Source organism: Phaethon lepturus, unplaced genomic scaffold (assembly GCF_000687285.1).
Source record: "Phaethon lepturus isolate BGI_N335 unplaced genomic scaffold, ASM68728v1 scaffold24548, whole genome shotgun sequence".
Lineage (NCBI taxonomy): Eukaryota > Metazoa > Chordata > Aves > Phaethontiformes > Phaethontidae > Phaethon > Phaethon lepturus.
The window spans coordinates 12,940-31,907 of record NW_010560086.1 but is presented as its reverse complement, the minus strand read 5'-3'; the positions used below and the strand labels follow the sequence as shown (position 1 = coordinate 31,907).

The following is an 18,968-nucleotide window of genomic DNA, read 5'->3' as shown; positions in this document are numbered from 1 at the left end:
CGGCTCCCTTCGCTGCGCCTGCCCTGGGGCAGGGGGCTCTCCGCGGCGCCGGGCCCCCCGTCTCCTTTCCCTGCTGTGCTCGGGGAAGAGCGATCTCGGCAGGCGAGGGGGGCTCCTCTTCTCTTCAGCAACCGCTAGAAACGGGAGCAGCTAAGCCATGTTGCTGCGTTTCCCTCAGATCCAGGGAATCTGTAGAAAGGGTCCGTGCCTTCGCGTTCCCTCCCTCGGAACGGCGTTGGCAGGGAAGCAAAGGCTCGGCAGTTAGCCTATGGTCTCCCTTTGGGTTTCATTGCTGTCCTGTAGGAGCCCTCTTTCTGTACACTCACTAGTGGGCTCTGTGGGCAAACAGGCCAAATTTCCTACTTTTCCAGTGGTATGACAGAGTAAAAGAATGATTCTTTATTTTCTGGGGTAGTGGGAGGGAGAAAAGTCGGTAAGTACGGCGAGGAAGAGTCCTGAAAATCATATGCAGTAACAAGATTGCCTGCTGTGCAGAAGTTCAAAGTTACCCCTTTCATCCGCTTGTGGTACATGTTGATCTCTTACCTGCCACGCATCTACAGGTGTGAAACTTGCAAGGTGTGTCAGGGCAAGTGGGAGAACAGCTGCTAGTATGGAGAACTGAACAGCAGAGTTTTCCCCAAAGTCTCTTAGTGAGCTCTGGTCTGGTCTTGAGATTTATTGAGCAAGGCCCAAGCTGGTAAATATTCTGCACAGGGAGCAGTAGCAGTATTTACTCTCAGGTTATTTCTTTTGCAAGTGAATTCTGATGTTATTGGAGGATTCTTACTGAATGCGAGGATTTGTTTAATAAGACTTGTAGCCTTTGGGCCATCTAATTATAATGCTCTTGAAAGCAGTGGGTGTCATACTCTTTTTGGCTGCCTTAAAGGTATGATTTAATTGACCATGCAGATGAAATAATTCAATTACTTGTAATGGAACGTGTTCATCTTAGTATATCAGATCAGTCTTCTCTTCATCTAATGTAGAAAACTGAGATCTGGGCAGGCATGTTATGTGGAGTATTGAAAATGTGGTTTGAAAAATGTAGGTTGACAAACATATAAGGCTAAAGATGCTTTCTTAAGAGGGAGTTAACTTTTTGGCAGAAGTATGCCTTGTCTCATAACAGAGTGGTGTGCTGTGTGCTACTTTGGGCCTGCTTTTCTAGAGATATCTGGATTTGTAGTGTGGTATTTACAAAGCCATGAAACACTCAAGGATGGGATTGTTATGGACATGCAAAGTTCCAGCCTTGGGTTTGTTTGTCTTGGATTGCAAAACAGACAAGACAGGCAATATCTTAAATATGCTTAAACAGTCATTGAGGGACATGGTCTGTTATGGAAGACAACCTTTTTGTTTTATTCTTTTTTTTCAATTTGTGGACACACTCATATTTAAAAGAGAAGAACAAGGCCTGATCCTTTTTGGGTAATAGATCAAACTTTTGTCAGTCACATTTCCACAAGTCTCTTTCTCATGACTGAAGTAATCCAGTTAAAAGAAAAATTGTGACACAATTATGTATTACTGCCTAAAGTAGACTGGGCATTAATTTGTCTTTCGTGATTTTTAACAGATATATTGAGGACATCATGAATTGGAATAAAGGTGGACCTGGTACTAAGAGAGGCTTTGGTTTTGGTGGATTTGCCATAACACCTGGAAAGAAAGAGGAGCCTAAGCTCTCTCAACAGTCTCATAGTGCTTTTGGAACAGCTGGTTCTTCTGCTGCATTTGCGAAATCAGGACCTCCTCAGCTGCCTTCTTTCTACAAAATTGGGTCAAAACGAGCAAATTTTGATGAAGAAAATGCGTAAGTAGGGTTATTGCTTGTGTTTATCTAGCTCTAGATTTTAGTGTTTTAAAGTTTCCAAGGTCGGGGGAAGTATCGGTGACATTTATGAAGTTTAGTTATTTAGAAAAGCCTGCTCAGGGATAAGTACCCTAACATGGCATTAGGGTGCAAGAGAGCCCTGGTAGCTTTATTGCAGTAGTGTCAAGAAAAACTGAGCTAGTCACCTGCAGGTACTCCCATCTTTGCTTTGCAGCAGACTTTTGATGTCGCTCTGGACTGAGTATTTACCCTTTCTCTGGGTGTCAGCCCATCATCTGTAAAATGAGAATGAGAATACATCCTTGCCTTTAAATATTTTTTAAGAACTGCAAGATGCTACAGCAGCCCATGGAGAGTGCTCCTCCTCTAGCTTTCCTCTCCCTAAGAACTACCTCTCCCTACCTCAGCTGAGCCTCAGGCAGCTCAGTGTCACTTATGCTGTGGTCTGAACAAGACTTTGCCTGCAGTGGTATGTTCAGAATTGGATCCAAGCAGGATAAATTTGTGTGTCTTTTGTGCAGGGAAACAGTCAACTCCACATTTCTTTACTAACCCTTCTGTTAGCTGCATAAATGTGTTGAACAGAAGGGAGCTCGGAAAATCGTCCTATATTCATCAGCCTGGGAGAGCCGTTCAAGATCAGTTTCGTAACATCCATTTGCCCTACCGCCACTTTTAGCTTACAACATGAATAATTGTAAAGAAATAAATAAATCTCAACATCTTTTCCTGTGTACGTACTGACTTTTATTATCCATCTCTGTGCGGGGAAACTTGACTCTACTCAGAAACCATGAAAGACAGCATGGTGCTGTAGACTGTGTACTGACCAGGCCATTGTTTCTTTCTTTTCAGGTACTTTGAGGATGAAGAGGAAGATTCCAGCAATGTCGAATTGCCATACATTCCCGCAGAGAATTCCCCCACTCGCCAGCAGTTTCATTCCAAATCAGCAGACTCTGACAGCGATGATGATCCTCTGGAGGCATTCATGGCTGAAGTGGAGGCAAGACCCGGCTCGTGAAACGTTTATTAATTTATGTGGCCATACTTCTCTCCGTCAGGAGCAGCAAATGTCACTCATTACTTTGGCAGCTGTATTCAGAATATCACTTAGCTTTTGTTTTTTATGTAAGATGCTGTGTTAATTAGAACTCAAAGGTGGATTAGATGGGGAGAGGGCAGATATGATTTACAGTAGTTTAACTGTTGAACTGTTTTGAGTATGTCGAGGCAACACAACAAGAGCTTTGTGTGTCTCTGAATATGAAATTAAGGTTTTGTGCATTTTGCACTACCTGAATTGAAATTATTTATGTTCATCATGAGCTGTTCCTTAGCTACAGTTCTATTATTAGCTGGATTCTATCACAGTGTTTTCATGAGGAATGTGGAGAATATATTTTTTCAACAATATTGCCACAACGTTACAGTATATAAATTTCAAAGGTATTAGTAGGCGAATTTATTTATCATAATAAGGTATGGAACCAGAGAAGATTTAGTCCAAAAAGTGTTGCCTCTGTGGCATGATGGTCTAGCTATGTAGAAACATTTTTCCCTTCCATGTTTTATCATCTTGGGTTTTTTAACATGTCACAATTTTATGACCTGTTAGGATCAAGCTGCTCGAGACATGAAGAGACTTGAAGATAAAGACAAAGAAAAAAAGAATGTTAAGTAAGTTCTCTTTTATAATTCCCATACCTGCCTGTGTCTTGTATGGTGCTAAGAGAATTCCAATGCGTTTTGTTGATGATGATTTTCTGTAGACAATATAATATATACCTAGTAAACAGCATTAACCAGCACATGATATCCTCCATGGGTAAAGTTCGGTGCAATAAAAATTGAATAAAAGGAAGGGAGAATCCATGGCAGCATCCACGGTAAAATGTAACCGCACTGAGAGTTATCTCACACAAGAAGCCTTTCTAGGCCACGCAATTGGGGCAGCACATCTACTACCACCTTTCAGATCAGCCTGAATAATTTTTCTTCTTTCCACATCCTTGCAGTGATCAGGATGGTTTAGATTAAAATTGCATTTATGTGAGCAAAACAACTCAGTACTGCTGTAGCTGTAGTACTGGAGATTCTTCCAAACTTGAACCAGGTTTTAAGACATTCCCTGTAAAGCTGATGTATTAGGTAGCATGTGACAATTGGGATACCAAATTTGGAATTTAAACAGTTTACATATTGCAGCTTATCTGTCAGTTTTGACCAAGGAAAGTAACGCTGTTGATTCTTGATCTAAATGTCAGAGACATTGGTAGAACTTGCATTGTATGGGGTTGACCAGATTATACATGGTCCTGAAACAGAACACTGGATCCAAATCACCACCCAGGGAAGCTCTGAACTGGATTTGCACTTCCTGGCTCATATTCCTCTTCAGTTATGGGACTTCTGTAGCATCAAGAGCTTAGACCAGGATGATCTTTGATGTGGCTTCTACTGGGAAGACGGAGTCCTAATCTTTCAGTCTCATTAATACAAGTAAATAGAATTCAGAACAGGGTCACTGTTACGGTTGGCACCAAATATGGAAACTCCATGGGTTGGGATTATAAATGTTACTGAGTTGTTAGTGTTGTGTCTTCCACGAAATATGGAGCTCAGCACTAATCAAATGAAAGTATGGAGCTGAGTATGTGGAACACTTGCAGGGAAGTTTTTTTTCTCCGCTTGTTTTTCCAGGGGTATTCGAGATGACATTGAAGAGGAAGATGACCAAGTGAGTTCCTATGCAGTCTTTCTATTTTCTTTTTTTTTTTTCTTTTTTTTGTCTTCCCTCCTCAAATATTTATACTACTAGGTACAAACAAAACTCCAGTATCATGTGCAGTATCCGGACAATTCAGCAGGAAGCTGTAGCGGTTACCCTGCTGCCTCTACCCTTCTAGGTGTTTCACTAAAAAAAGGAAGAATATTAGGAGACAATTTCATTCTTTTTTACTCCATTTAAGAAGATATTTTTCAGACAATTTGAATTTCAACTTCCTGTACAGGTTTTTCAGTATTTGAGGGTCTCATCAAATTTGAAATTAGCAGAAACAACTAACATGGAGCACCAGTGAGAGGCTGTTAAACTGTGGAGGCTATTTGCAGTGAAATTTCTGTTAAGGGCAAGAATCAGGCTTTTTGGTGTTTATTTTCAGAGGAGCTCCCGTTCTTATTGAGGATTATAAGCATCACTGTAACAGAAACAATAAACAAAGACTTCATTTTGAAATGTACCTTACTACTAAGTTGTAATTAATAACTATTGTGTTACTCGCAGTAATGCAGAGCATGGCAGGGTTGTCTGGCCTTTAGGCTTTTGCTTCCAATTTGGTGAGTGTAGCTGTGCTAAAGTTTGAGCAAAGGTGACTTACGCTAGTAGATAGCTGTTGTTCAAGTGTATTGTATATGCATATTTATGTGATTAAGTGATAATTGGCTATGCAAATCAAAAAGCCACTTGAGTATATACATTTCTTTGTAAATGAACCTTACTTTAAAAATCTGTTCTTAAGTATTTGCCTGAAAGTCAACTGAGACTGGTGTTTTCTCCACAAGAATGTCTTGGTGTGCCAATGAGATTCTGTAAGACACGTACATATTTGTGAGCTGTAAGGATGGCATGTTACAGTGCTGACAGTGACTTCTAACCTGGGCTTGTGGTGAAGGATTCTTCTGGAATAGTTTCTTTCTTTCCCATTTGCTGTTGACTTTCTTAATGAAAAATAGATATATTTCATTTTCTTAGAGTCTAGTTAGGGAAAGTGGAGAAACTACCTTTGGCATAGTGTGTTTAAAAAAAATGTAAACATCACATGTTTAGTAACATTGTGTTCTTTGTTTAAAAACCTGCAGTGTTTGTACTTTGTTCATGTGATTCATAGATTCTTCTATTGTTAAAGCATAACATGTCTTGGTAGAAGGAGTTGTTAAGCAGACATGTAAGAGAAGAAGTTTGGTTTTTAAAAGCATCTTTGTGGTCTAACTGACACTGTAGTTGTTTTCTTCATTTGTATTTATTGTCCTTCTTCTGGACATAACTGTTGGTATTTATTAGAAGAACCAGTTCTAGTGGACTTTTTTTTCCTCAATGGTGGGTGTGAAAGCAAACAGCCATCTAGCATGTACACCATTTAAACAAATGTAGTAGTATTTTTGCATCCTCTTGTATGTGATTTTACTGATATGTTTTGCTGCAGGAAGCTTATTTTCGCTACATGGCTGAAAACCCCACTGCTGGTGTGGTCCAAGAAGAGGAAGAAGATAACCTGGAGTATGATAGTGATGGGAATCCAATTGCACCATCCAAAAAAATCATTGATCCTCTTCCACCTATTGACCATTCAGAGGTAGGAAGTTTATTCCATTCTGTTCTGTCTGAGGCGTTCTAGAAAGCAGGTGCTAAGAAGTAGATTGAAATATGGTTCTGTCCCTGTACATCAATATTGGCAGAAACTATTTCAGTGCTGTGCCACTTGAGTCCTACTAAAGATCCTTCACATGACTTCATATTAAACTAACGTTCTTGCAGATAATTAAGAACGTTTTCTCAAAAGGATCCTTCCTCTCCAAAACTAAGGGTACAGAGAGAGAATCTTGAGTCCTGGACTAACTGAGTAATTACCCCTTGCAGATTGAATATCCACCATTTGAGAAAAATTTCTATGATGAGCATGAGGAGATCACCAGTCTCACCCCACAGCAAGTGGTGGAGTTACGTCATAAGCTAAATCTCCGGGTAAGCTGGTCACAAAACTGTCCTCCTAGGATCTTCTTACTCCCGTTTATTTGGACTGTCTCAGTAGTTTTAATGAAAACTTTCACAGGAAACTCCAGCTTTTGAATACCAAGCCTCTTGGATACCTTCAGTGACTTTGATTCAAGGGAGTTTGGTTTTGCTCAGCCGTTCTTGAAAGTCTTTTCTGGACTTGTCAAAGCGGGCACCCGGGATTGCCAGTTGCATGGTTGCACTTGGACTAAAGAACTAGGAATCGAAACTCGAAATATTATATGCAAGAATTACTTCTTTGCCATTTGTGACATATTAGTGTGTGCCTTTCTGTGAAGGGAATTATTTGGGGAAGAAGGAGACTAATTATAGAAGGAGGTAGATACGATGTTTAGTAGCTTATGTTGATCGCCAGTTTATCTAAATTTTTATACCTGAAAGTCCTATTTACACAGCACATCTGGAATTTTCACCTAGTTAAACTTCTGTCTATTCAAAAAATAAAAAGCCAGTTTTGGAGGTAGAGACACTTTTTTTTCATTTTTGTACAGCTCTCTCTCTGTTTTTCTCTTACTGTTCATGAACAAAGGTATGTTTCTGTTTCTAAGGTCTCCGGTGCTGCTCCTCCAAGGCCTGGCAGTAGTTTTGCTCATTTTGGGTTTGATGAGCAACTTATGCATCAAATTAGGAAATCCGAGTATACCCAGCCCACTCCTATACAATGTCAGGTGAGTGTCATTACTTCTTTAACATCAAAATGGAACTAATAGAACATGTGCGAAGGTCCCTAATCCATGTGAGGATGTATACAATTCTAGTTTCCTATATAGAGCTGTGACAGAGAAGAATATTTTGTATTTTTCTAGGAAAGTAGCTTTGATATTTTTTTATATAGAAGTTTACCCACTTTTTTTCTTGTTAAATGACCACTGTAAATATATCCATATTCTTTTCTTCATTTGTCTCTTGGTGAAGACTGAAAAACATGCAAGTGGCATCTCTTGCTTATAGAAATGCATGAAAGATTGGTTTGTTTGGGTTTTTTTAGAAATTGTATTAAAAATAACCATAGCAGTAGCTGAGTAGAGTGACATATATTGACACCCTTGTTCCTTTAAACAGCTTATATTTGAAAGTCTTGTAACTAGAAGAGGTATGCAACCAGGCATTTTTTTTAATTTCTTTTGGGAGTTAGAATAAATGCGCTATGAGCTGGACCATTTAACTGGTCATTCCTTGGAGAGCCATGCCTGCAAAAGGGATTCTACTGCATGTAAATTGATTACTATAAGTAATTAAGGTTATCATTAATGTGATTATAACCAAGAAAAGTATCTGAAGTGGTGTGAAGTATAAAAGATGACATGGTGCTGTGTCCAAGGGATGTGTATTAGGACCTTAGTCCATACTATTTGTAAAAACCTGTGGTTGAGAGGTCCTTATAGCAACAGTAGGGATGAACTGAGGGCTTCAGCACTCAGAGTGGTTGCAGAAAGAATAGGCTCTGAGAATTTGTTTTTAGCATTCTTACAGCTGGACAAGATGTTCCACAAGATTTGTGGAACAGTAAATACATCCTTGGGATGTTGTACTGTGCCCAAACATTGATTTCATATAGGACACCAACAGTCATAAAATGGTCATTGCTTCCAGCCCTTAAAACAAACCAATTCAGATCTGAACTTGGCAATAAATGTGTAAGCATCGACATATGTTGCTATGAGTCCTCTGTAATGTGCTTTTCTCTTGTTATCTGAGTTTTTGTGTAATAATCTAGCACAAGAATATGCTAAGGTAGGCATAATATGGGTTTAGAATCTCCTTATTTTTAGGGTGTTCCAGTTGCACTAAGTGGCAGAGATATGATTGGGATAGCTAAGACGGGAAGCGGAAAAACAGCAGCCTTCATCTGGCCGATGTTGATTCACATCATGGATCAAAAGGAGCTTGAACCAGGGGATGGTCCCATTGCAGTGATCGTATGCCCAACCAGAGAGCTTTGCCAACAGGTAAGTGTATAGTAAGCATATATGTGCCATACAGTGTTCTTATAGAAGATGACAAAATTCTGGGCAGAAATTATTTGAGAAACTATTTCAAAAAAAACCGCTGTGCATTAGTAACATGCCTCCAATGTAAGCTCACAATTCTCTCTTATACCTCTTTTTGTTGAAGCATCATGACAAATCTGCAATTGTAAATTTTTGCACAGTGCTCCCATATTATTTCTAAGTATTAAGAATACTGCGGATGCATTGCCACAAATTGTGTGTGTAAAAGGACAGAGCCTGCAGGTTAAATTATGGTGGATGCCTAAATAGGTTTCTCAAATTACTGGAAATTATCCACAGTATTGAAGTCTGCAGCCTTGAGGATTTCTGAATAATTTCATTAAGTTATTAGTGGAAGAGTGGATTTCAGGAGCTGGACTGTATTTTCAAGGTAGGTATGTTTTCTCAGATCTGTCTAACGTGAACTGTGATGTGCTTTGTTTAAAATTCTCAGATCCATTCTGAATGTAAGCGCTTTGGTAAGGCATATAATCTGCGCTCTGTAGCTGTGTATGGAGGAGGAAGCATGTGGGAGCAAGCCAAAGCCCTCCAGGAGGGGGCAGAGATAGTTGTCTGCACACCAGTAAGTACCTGTATGCACACAGTACAATTTCTTGTTGCTTAACTGAAGCCAAGACAGATTTTTAATACCATTGGTGATGCAGAATTTGTTCTCTTGATCTCTGAAATCTAGCTTCTTCACAGGTTATCAGGTGTTGAGAGCAAATATGCTGGGGTTATTTGTGTTCCAAGAGAAATTGAAAGAGATTAGGTGTGATTTCCAATAGAAGACAGAGGAGCAAGCAAGATCTGCTTGAATCGGTGTCAGTTGTATGCAGCACCAGCTTCTGATTGCCAAGCCTTAAATTCATGAAGAGAATTCCCAGAATGTCATGAACTTGAGTGCCATCTTCCTGAATCAGTATAGAGCCCGTGGCAGTAATACTGAAAGGTTGAAACATTGAATCAGAATGGGTATTGATGCTGAACCAGTGATGTAAATGAGCACCTTTGTCAACTGGCTCTGCGTATTGCAAAAACTGGTTAGGAACTGAAGCAAAACTGAGCAACTGATGGTTGGAGGAGGTTTTATTGTGGCTATTTATTGGGGTACTAGGCAAGAAAAAGTGTGACAAACTCCCTTGCCAAAAACTGTGGGATTAAGTAGCCAGTTCATATTTAAAACGTAATTTTAATGAAGACTGGAGAATTTTAGGATTTCTGATATCTTAACGTTGGAAAAACAGTCCTAAAATTCAGCTTGTCAAGCATAGTTGAGGAGAGTTTTAGGAATCTGTTTCTATGACTTGAATATTGACACTCGTTTCTAGGCTGAAGCCTTGAGATGTTTTCTGTTCTAAGTCTCTGGTAAGTGAGGATAAAAAGCAGTTAAGTGCTTGAAGGTTGCATATATTAGCATTTTTTAAAATATGCTTTAAAAACTTGGCCTTTTTTTTTTTAATAGGGTCGTTTGATTGATCATGTGAAAAAGAAAGCTACAAACCTTCAAAGAGTCACTTACCTTGTGTTTGATGAAGCTGACAGAATGTTTGATATGGGTTTTGGTATGTAATGAACAAAGGTCACTGTTTTGGAAAGCAGTGGTGTTCAGTTCCCAGCTTAGTAGGGCTATTTTTAAGCTCTGTAGCTTCATATACTTGGAAATACATTAAGGAAATATTTTATAGACAATATGGACATATTTAAAGGCCTAATATCTGGTGATATAAAGAGATCAATGACATTCGGTTGATGTTGAAGTCCAAAACCGCTGACTTTTATCTTAGAATTGCTGAGTAACTTTTGGGCAAGTCACTTCAGTGCTTTGATTCTGTGTGTACAAACTAGTGGTGTTAAAAGAACTTTCTACTTTATTGGAAGAGGTTTGATCATTCAGATCTGGATGATTTTCAATTTGTACTCAAGAATCACGGGACATAGCAAAGATTTGACAGTACTGTAATATTGGAAATGGAGGGAGACACTTGTAAGATGTACAGGGTATGCACAGACTTGGCTAGAATCTTTGTTTATGGAACTTCTTGCTGAAGGAACTTCCAGAATTTTCTTTGTACAGCAAAGGAACTTCCATTGTGCAGCAAAGAGCAGCTGGAAGTCACAGTGTAATTAAATACTGAGTGAGAGGCACTCATTCACTCTATGGTTATTTGTTAAATGGAGCAGTGAGCTTGTATTTTGAATTATTCTACTAAATAATGAGCATATGATCTTGATTAGAACATTTTCCCTCTCCTTTCCAGAATATCAGGTTAGATCAATTGCAAGCCATGTACGTCCAGACAGACAGAGTAAGTATAAGCATGTTTCAGACTAAACTGAGAGTCGAAGGAGGGTATACAGTGGGCTACCCATTAAGAGTCTGGAACAGAGCTTGGATTTCCTGTTCTTGACGCAGCTGCGCAATGAGACTTTTGCAAAAGTCCACTAGTGTTATTCTCAGTGTAGGCTGTTGGGAGGGAGCGCTTGTGAAGTGTGGGCATTTAACCACGCTGTTCATCAGTCTGTAATCCCTCCACAGACTTTACTCAGGGAAAAGATGATTAGCTGAATTAATGTTCATATGCTTTGAGATCCTCTGTTCTAAGCTGCCATGAAAGAACGTTCTCAGCAGTGCCACATATTATCAACATCTTATTTCAGATACCATGAAATGTGTTTCCACTTTGAGGTATTCTACTTGTGTCATTGATAATTTTCATTAGAACTGATAAAACAGACCAGTCATCACTGACATCTAATACAGTTGTACAGGTCCTCATTTACAAGATCTGTGCAGTTTTCTGAAAGAAAGTTTATTTTTCAAGGAGTTCAAATACTGTTCTTCTTTTAGCCCTCTTGTTCAGTGCCACGTTCCGTAAGAAGATTGAGAAATTGGCCCGAGATATTCTGATCGACCCAATTCGAGTTGTGCAGGGAGACATTGGAGAGGTAATTCCACATTACTGCTGAGACAATCAGAGAAATGAACCATTCTGTTTCTGTTGTCTGAAATTTATGGTAAAGTGCTGTAGTCATTTATATTTGAGAGTAACTACTTCGTGCTTAACAAAAATTGTAAGTGGTTTGGTTTTTTTCTTTTAATTTTATTGAGCTTTCTTTCTGCCAACAAATATTCTTACAGTGACGGGAGATTTCATCAAGGAGTGAAACAACATTAATGCAGTGCTTGATTTTATTATTTTTTTATTAAGCTGAATCAATGGGTATATTCTTTTGTTTTGTTTCAAAACTCTAAATTACAGCTTTGGCAATGAAGGACTTGAAATTTAGGGGGTAATGTCTTTCAGCTGGTTTATGTAGGAATGTTCATTCTATACTTGCTTGACTGTAGCAGCTGAACTGTTAGCAGACTAGGGATTTGGTAATAAGTCAAGGAAGTGGGCAGATTATGTTTGCTGTGAAGAAATTTACTTATATGAAAACTGTCAAGAAGTTTCACAAGATGCCTTCAGAACATTCTTCTTTTAACCAGTTCTCTGCATTTTTAATTTTTTTCAATCAGGAATGTGAGATACCTCTTTATAACAAAAAATTAAACAGCGCTTAAGAAGCAGCTTTCCTAGCTCAATCACATGTTTTCTTTTCTTTGATCTAAATTATTACTCTGAGAGCATCATCCTTGAAATAATTAATACTTCAGTGTGTAAAAATTAAATCTTTCAGAGAAACTTCCAGATAGTGGGAAGTAGTGCAGTAGAGCTCACAGCTCTACTGCACTTTCGTTACTTGCAATATGGAGTGTATAGGGAGTCTGTTTATACCTCCCCTCTTCCTGACTCTGAGGACAAGTCACAGCCCACAGGAGTACTTTCTCTGATCGCCGTATGAGTAACTTTTACTGATGAGCATCCTCTCCATCTCAGGCCTGTTCTTGCACAGCCTATTTTAGACGTTAATAGCATCTGTTGCAAGAGATCTAAATTGCAAGTACCCATCTTTAGATCAGTAGGGTGCTAAACTGCATCATGTCAAAGACTGCACTTTACCTCTCAGGTTTAGCAAAGAATAGTTTGTTTAACCCTTGCCTTTTCCACACTGTGAAAATGACGTGGTCAGCGTTTAGTTAGACAAGAGCTGAAACGTCTTTTAAAGGAGCATTTTGGTCCCCGGCTTCTCCTTCTTTTTATTCTCACACCTAGTTTAAATTCCTGGGTTTATTCTGCCATCTGTGCATGTTTTCCATGCTGTCATTTCTAGCCTGTGTTATTGCTTGTCTTTATTTCTCCCCTTAGGCAAATGAAGACGTTACTCAAATTGTGGAGATTTTCCCCTCTGGCCCTAGCAAATGGAACTGGCTGACTCGACGCCTTGTGGAGTTCACATCTTCTGGGAGTGTTCTCCTGTTTGTCACCAAGAAGGCAAATGCAGAAGAGCTGGCCAATAACCTTAAGCAGGAGGATCATAATCTGGGACTGCTTCATGGTGACATGGACCAGAGTGAGAGGAATAAAGTCATTTCAGAATTTAAGAAAAAGGGGATCCCGATCCTAGTAGCTACTGATGTGGCAGGTATGTGATGTTCTAAGAAACAGCAGCTCATACAAGTTGTGGATATCAGTGGAAAGGCTAACACATTTCAGTGGAAGGCAGCAAGGTTGGCTTCCGTACCTGCTGGGCACTGTGTTCCGGATGTTTTTCAGAAGCACACAGTGTTAGCAAGGGATTTTATTTTAAAGTCTTCTGATGATGTTTAAATTACAGTCTGACAGATATTTTTTAATATACAGAAAAAAAAAATCTATTTCTTAAGGAAGTAGTTGTTCGTTGTTAATCAGCTGACACATTATGCATGCTTAAATGAAGAGGAAATGGACACACTTGAAGCCTTGTCTAGAACAGCTTTCGTACCCAGATGTTTAACTGAACAAAAAATGAATTTCAGTATCCTTTAATAAAGCCCTCTCTCTTCCTTGGAATTAACAATCATTTAAAGAGATCTCTTCCATCTTCAATCCTGTGAACCTGGGGATCGGTATAACTTATACTACTCTTGGAGAAGATATTGCTAGACTTAAGGTAACAAAGAGTTCTAGCCTATGAAGGGTGTCTTAACCGGGGTGTGGTCCTGTGGAAACTCCCTTCGTATGCTGGAGCAGAATGAAGTGATATGCTTGTATGAACAGGATTGCTTTGAATTCATTCAGGATAATCATGCTTACCACTATATTGTTCTTTATTACAGCTCGTGGGTTAGATATTCCTTCCATTAAGACTGTCATCAATTATGATGTGGCTCGAGACATAGATACGCACACCCATAGAATTGGTCGTACTGGCAGAGCAGGCGAGAAGGGAGTTGCCTACACTCTGCTGACTCCCAAAGACAGTAACTTCGCTGGTGATCTTGTCAGAAATCTGGAAGGCGCTAATCAACATGTTTCCAAAGAGCTGTTGGATCTAGCAATGCAGGTACAAAGAAGCAAAACTCCTTGAGTAGAGGAAGGTTCCTGCCATGATTAGCACAAAATCAGGAGCTCTAGGACTTGTTTCTGGCTCCATCATATGTTCGCAGTGACCTTTTGGCAACCTGTACTGTTTTTAAGTAGGGTTTCTAGTGGTTTTTATGGCCTTGGAAAGAATCCAGGAAGACGTGTAAATTTTGGAACACAGTATGTAATCTGTTTTGGGGTCAGACACTGCCTAGGAAATTAGGAACTGTAATCTGTGTGATGGCAGCAGAGTACTCCAGCTCCACTATCTCATTACAGTTGGATTTTTGATAGGCATTTATGGCAGGCACCTGGGAAATACAGCTTAGCTGAAAGCTGAACTAGAAAACAATTACAGGGATGTGCATTCTGTGAAACGGTTGTTGCATGATCATTATACCTGCTTGGCAGTGCTGTCTGGCAGGCTTGCTATATATAGGTATGACAAATAGCTGAAGCAATTGTGCTTGTGCCACTGTACTCCTCAGCTCTGTAAGTTCTTGTCTTTTGCTGCCCATGTAGCGGCAAGAGAGTAAAGGCTTTTTGGTAATTCCTAAATTCAGAGATGGATTAGCATGCTTCTGGCTTCATTGCCAAGCAGCTTGGGCACTAGAGGCACTTACTAGAAGTATTTTTTCCAAGGTACAGAGGCAACATTTTCAGAAGGGACACAATTTGTGAGGCAGAGCTCCACAGGCTGCCTTTGAGAGGAAGAGTATAGAAGCTAAATGGCTTGGCTTATTGGCTTCTTCGGGTTTGAAGAAACTATAGGGCATAAAAAGAGGTGCAGCCAACCATTATTTAAAAACCTGGTAAGAGGAGGATGTCTGGTTGGACTGCCCTTTCCTGGCCACTGCTTGTTGCAGGAAGTATTGCTGACAGGACCTCATTTCTCCGTAGCTGGGCAGTGGGCTAAATCAATAAAACCCTAGTATGAGCAAGTGCAGAGCTCCCAAATGAATGGCATTAGAGATTGCATTTATTCCTGGGTTTATCAGAATGCAAACCCCAAAAATTTAACGTGGATGAAAGTTCAGGGGGAAAAAAATTAGTTTTCATAAAAAGCATTTGTTAAAAAAAGCTTCAGACCCACATGACAGAACTGTCTACAGTTTAGTTCCAAAGCGCTGTAGTCTGGCATGTCGCATCCCCTTGCAACAGCTGTGTTGTTGAATGGGAAACATTCTGTTTTCATTTTTCTTTTGAAATGCTGAAAATCCTCCTTTTCTGAGTCTTATTACATGCATTTATGAAGCTTCTTATTCCCTGTATTGAGAAGAATTTATCCTTCTTTTGTACAGAATCCATGGTTCCGGAAATCACGTTTCAAAGGAGGAAAAGGCAAGAAGCTGAATATTGGTGGTGGTGGCTTAGGATACCGTGAACGTCCTGGTCTGGGATCAGAAAATTCTGTAAGTAGAGATGCTGAGGAAGTGGTTTACAGATGCTTGGAACTTTTAAACTTAGTATTGACCACTCTTTAATTTAGAAAATCTTCTTGGTTCTGGAGTATAGCCTCTTCTTTCAAAGGTTTTTATATCTCAGAATCTTTCAGCACTAGTATCAGAAATACCTCAAGTGAAACTGGCCCATGCTGTTATCCTCTTGTCAAGAGCTGCCGCCTTTAGAGCCAAAGTGATCCAGAAGGTTTGGACATTCTTCGCAAATTGACTGTCAATGCAAAATAAATACTAATAAATTGCTTGAAAAGCCCTTTCCAGGCTGATGCTTGGCAACAAAAAAATCTTGCAGCATTGGGAATACTTACTAAGGTATGTCCATGCTAGGAAACAGCTTATTGCCAATGTGTATGGGGACAGAGTTTAACTGTAGACATTGAAAGCACATCAGGGTCAGCATCTTTGCAAAAGTCACAGCTGAAGCCTTTTTCACACTTGGTCCTGGCTGTGACCTCTGTGAAAATCTCCATTTGATTGCATTTTGCTTTTGCTTCTACTCTAAGGAGCTGGGAAACGTAGTTACACTGTTTCCTAGTGAGTCACTAGGACTTAATGCATTTTCACTTTTCTGTCATCCTCAAGGTCATGGGGCAAACTGTTCTGCTGCTCAGTGCTCTCCAGAAGTTTGTCATCCTTAGTAGATGTCTTTCCAGGGCCAAGATAGATTTGGCGAACGGTTGAATTGAAACTGTCTGTGTTGGATAAATCTCTCCAGTTGTCCTTTGTCTTTTTGCACAGGACCGTGGAAACAACAACAGTGTGATGAGTAACTATGAGGCATACAAGCCATCCACTGGGGCAATGGGAGACAGACTTACGGCAATGAAAGCAGCTTTTCAGGTTGGTTTGATCACTTGTACTCCAAGTTCTAACTCAAGAAGAAAGGACATAACATGGAAAAGCTTTACTGCTGATGATTCAAGACAATTTTTGCACAGGACCGTGGAAACAACAACAGTGTGATGAGTAACTATGAGGCATACAAGCCATCCACTGGGGCAATGGGAGACAGACTTACGGCAATGAAAGCAGCTTTTCAGGTTGGTTTGATCACTTGTACTCCAAGTTCTAACTCAAGAAGAAAGGACATAACATGGAAAAGCTTTACTGCTGATGATTCAAGACAATTTCCACTCCCCCCCCCCCCCCCCGCCTCAAATGCAGAAACCCTGTTGAGTTTGGTGGTTGTGGCCATGTCTCATCTACTTGGAGCACCCACTCAGCCTTGCAGTCCAAAGTGGTAGAATTAGTATGCAGGCTGGACTGAACATGTTTGCGCAAAGTTAATTTGCCAAACTCACTTGTTTCCTGCTGCCTGTTTGCTTTCTCTCCCTTCTGGATTCTGCTTCTAGGCTTGATACTATTTAGGTTGCTTAGCAGCAATAGTGTAATTGCAACCCAAAGAAATGGGGAACAGAGAAACCCTTTCTCTTCAGTGTAAAAATTAACCCCATAATATAGGAGTTCCCTTGTTTCTGTAGTCTGGTAGCAGATGTCCGTTACTAATTCTATGTTCGTAAGCACAGCAGGAACATAATCCCTCCAAGACTGACTTTTTACAGGAACTCTTTTTTCCTAGGGGTTCCCCAGAATTCAAGACAGGCTTGTGTATGCGTGATAACTGCGTGTTTTGTGGGGCAGGTAGAGCCAAACATGCTCTCTTTTTTTTTCTTTCTGTCTCTTTCCGGCAGTCCCAGTACAAGAGCCACTTTGTTGCTGCAAGCTTAAATAATCAAAAGACTGGTAGCTCTGCTGCTGGTGCCAGTGGCTGGACCAGCGCTGGGAGCTTGAACTCAGTACCAACAAGTTCAGCACAGCAAAATGCTGCAAATCCTGACAGCCCAATTGCAGCCGCCGCAGCAGCAAAGGGTGTTCCAGGCTTCACCAGCACAGGGAATTTGAGTAGCGTTCCCACCTTTCCAAGTGTCGGAGTACAGGGCTTCAACAACACAAATGCCAGCACCAACAGTCGAGAAGGCAGCAGCAGCACTAGCGTTGCCGCTACTGGCAGCGGCGGCGGTGGTGGTGGCGGCGGCGGCAGCAGCGGTGGTGGCGGCAGTAGCAGTGGTGGTGGCAGCATTGTCAGAGAACGGTACGACAACCGGAACAGTCGCCACAATGAGGTCCCACGCCGTGGAGAGGGTGGTGGTCGATACAATGATGTGCAACGCCATGGAGAAGGAGGCGGTCGCCACAGTGACGCTTACCGCCACGGAGAAGGCCGACATGGCGACAACCATCGCCATGGTGAAAACCGGCACTTCGCTGATGTGGGCAGTGGCAATCGCAACAACGGTGATAGCAGGAATAGCAATGAAGGTAGGAACAACGAGAACAGGAATGGTGAGAACAGGAAGGATGCCAACAACCGAGACAACAAGACAGATGGTTTTGCTGTCCCAGAGCCCCCAAAACGTAAGAAGAGCCGGTGGGACAGTTAAAAGCTGGTGTTTCACAGCCTGGAATCTCTGCAGGTAGTGTTGTCTTTTTCCAGAGGATTTCTTGGGGTTTTTGGTAACTGGTTGTTGAGCACCTGGGGGAGGAGAAGGAAACCATGCAAACTCCCCATGCAAGTCTGGGCTGGTACATCTGCGGACAGATTTACTCTAATAATATGTACACACAATGCTTAGTCAAAGAGAAATCATTTTGATAAAGCTCCCTGGGCTCTGCTTTTAAACATTCAGTGCTCAAGTGACTCTCTGCTGGATTTAAATGATCTTCTTGACAAGAAAGAAGCTGTTTCACATCCTTGGAACATTAAGAAACTTGTCCATAGAAGTATAAAGTAGTCTTTTCTTAACCAGCGTTCACATTTAAAAAAGCAGTCAATCTAGAGATGCTCAGGACCCACCAGTTAAACATCAGTCTTTCAGCAATTTGTTCAGTATGGCAAGTTCTTCCCCAATCTCTTCACATATTCTCTTATCCCCAAATGATTTGGCCTCCAGGTTGCCCCTTACATCTCTCCCCATCAACTAGGATTGTATCAGTTTGCATTGCTGAAGGTGGGGTGAAGCAAGTTGATTTTTCTTCTTTTTTTTTTTTTTTTTTTTTATGAAGCTGTTCAAGGGATCCTTTTCCAGCCCAGCTAACCACAAATTCACATGTTAGTGTAGAATGGACTCCCTGGCTTGTTTGTGGTCAGTATATCAATCCCAATCCCATTGCCCAGGTATTTTTTTTCTTTTAAAGAATCTCTTCTTTCCTAATAACCTTCATTTTGGTGGAAGCCTGCATAGCAAACTTGTATCTCTGCTGTGCCTATGCACCCTCTGTTAAGAGAGGGTTGAGTGCTTTCTTCAAATTAAAAGCAAAAAAGGGAAAAAATGTAGATATGCCACAGCCATCAAAGGCTGGTGCCCCCCCCATGAAGCGTAGTTAAATGAAGAGGCTTCATTCAGAAATTCAGGGACCTGCTGCTCAGAA

The 18,968-nt window shown here is 40.6% G+C and overlaps 1 protein-coding gene across 1 annotated transcript; it reads left to right on the top strand.

Moving 5' to 3' along the window:
- Window positions 1-1,601: 1,601 nt before the first annotated feature.
- On the top strand, window positions 1,602-18,563 carry DDX42 (DEAD (Asp-Glu-Ala-Asp) box helicase 42). The gene is made up of 18 exons (XM_010293569.1): window positions 1,602-1,822; window positions 2,699-2,849; window positions 3,462-3,523; window positions 4,547-4,583; window positions 6,049-6,198; window positions 6,483-6,587; window positions 7,187-7,306; window positions 8,411-8,587; window positions 9,084-9,212; window positions 10,095-10,194; window positions 10,891-10,938; window positions 11,481-11,578; window positions 12,883-13,159; window positions 13,833-14,059; window positions 15,381-15,491; window positions 16,278-16,379; window positions 17,231-17,564; window positions 17,628-18,563. The coding sequence occupies exons 1-18, from the start codon at window positions 1,602-1,604 to the stop codon at window positions 17,978-17,980; spliced, it is 2,802 nt and encodes a 933-aa protein (XP_010291871.1). The 3' UTR covers window positions 17,981-18,563.
- Window positions 18,564-18,968: the final 405 nt, after the last annotated feature.

Coding starts and splice junctions, on each gene's coding strand:
- DDX42 (XM_010293569.1), top strand. CDS start 1,602: ATGAATTGGAATAAAGGTGGACCTGGTACTAAGAGAGGCTTTGGTTTT. Junction 10,195..10,890: donor AATGTTTGATATGGGTTTTG/GTATGTAATGAA, acceptor TCTCCTTTCCAG/AATATCAGGTTAGATCAATT. Junction 16,380..17,230: donor CAATGAAAGCAGCTTTTCAG/GTTGGTTTGATC, acceptor TCTTTCCGGCAG/TCCCAGTACAAGAGCCACTT.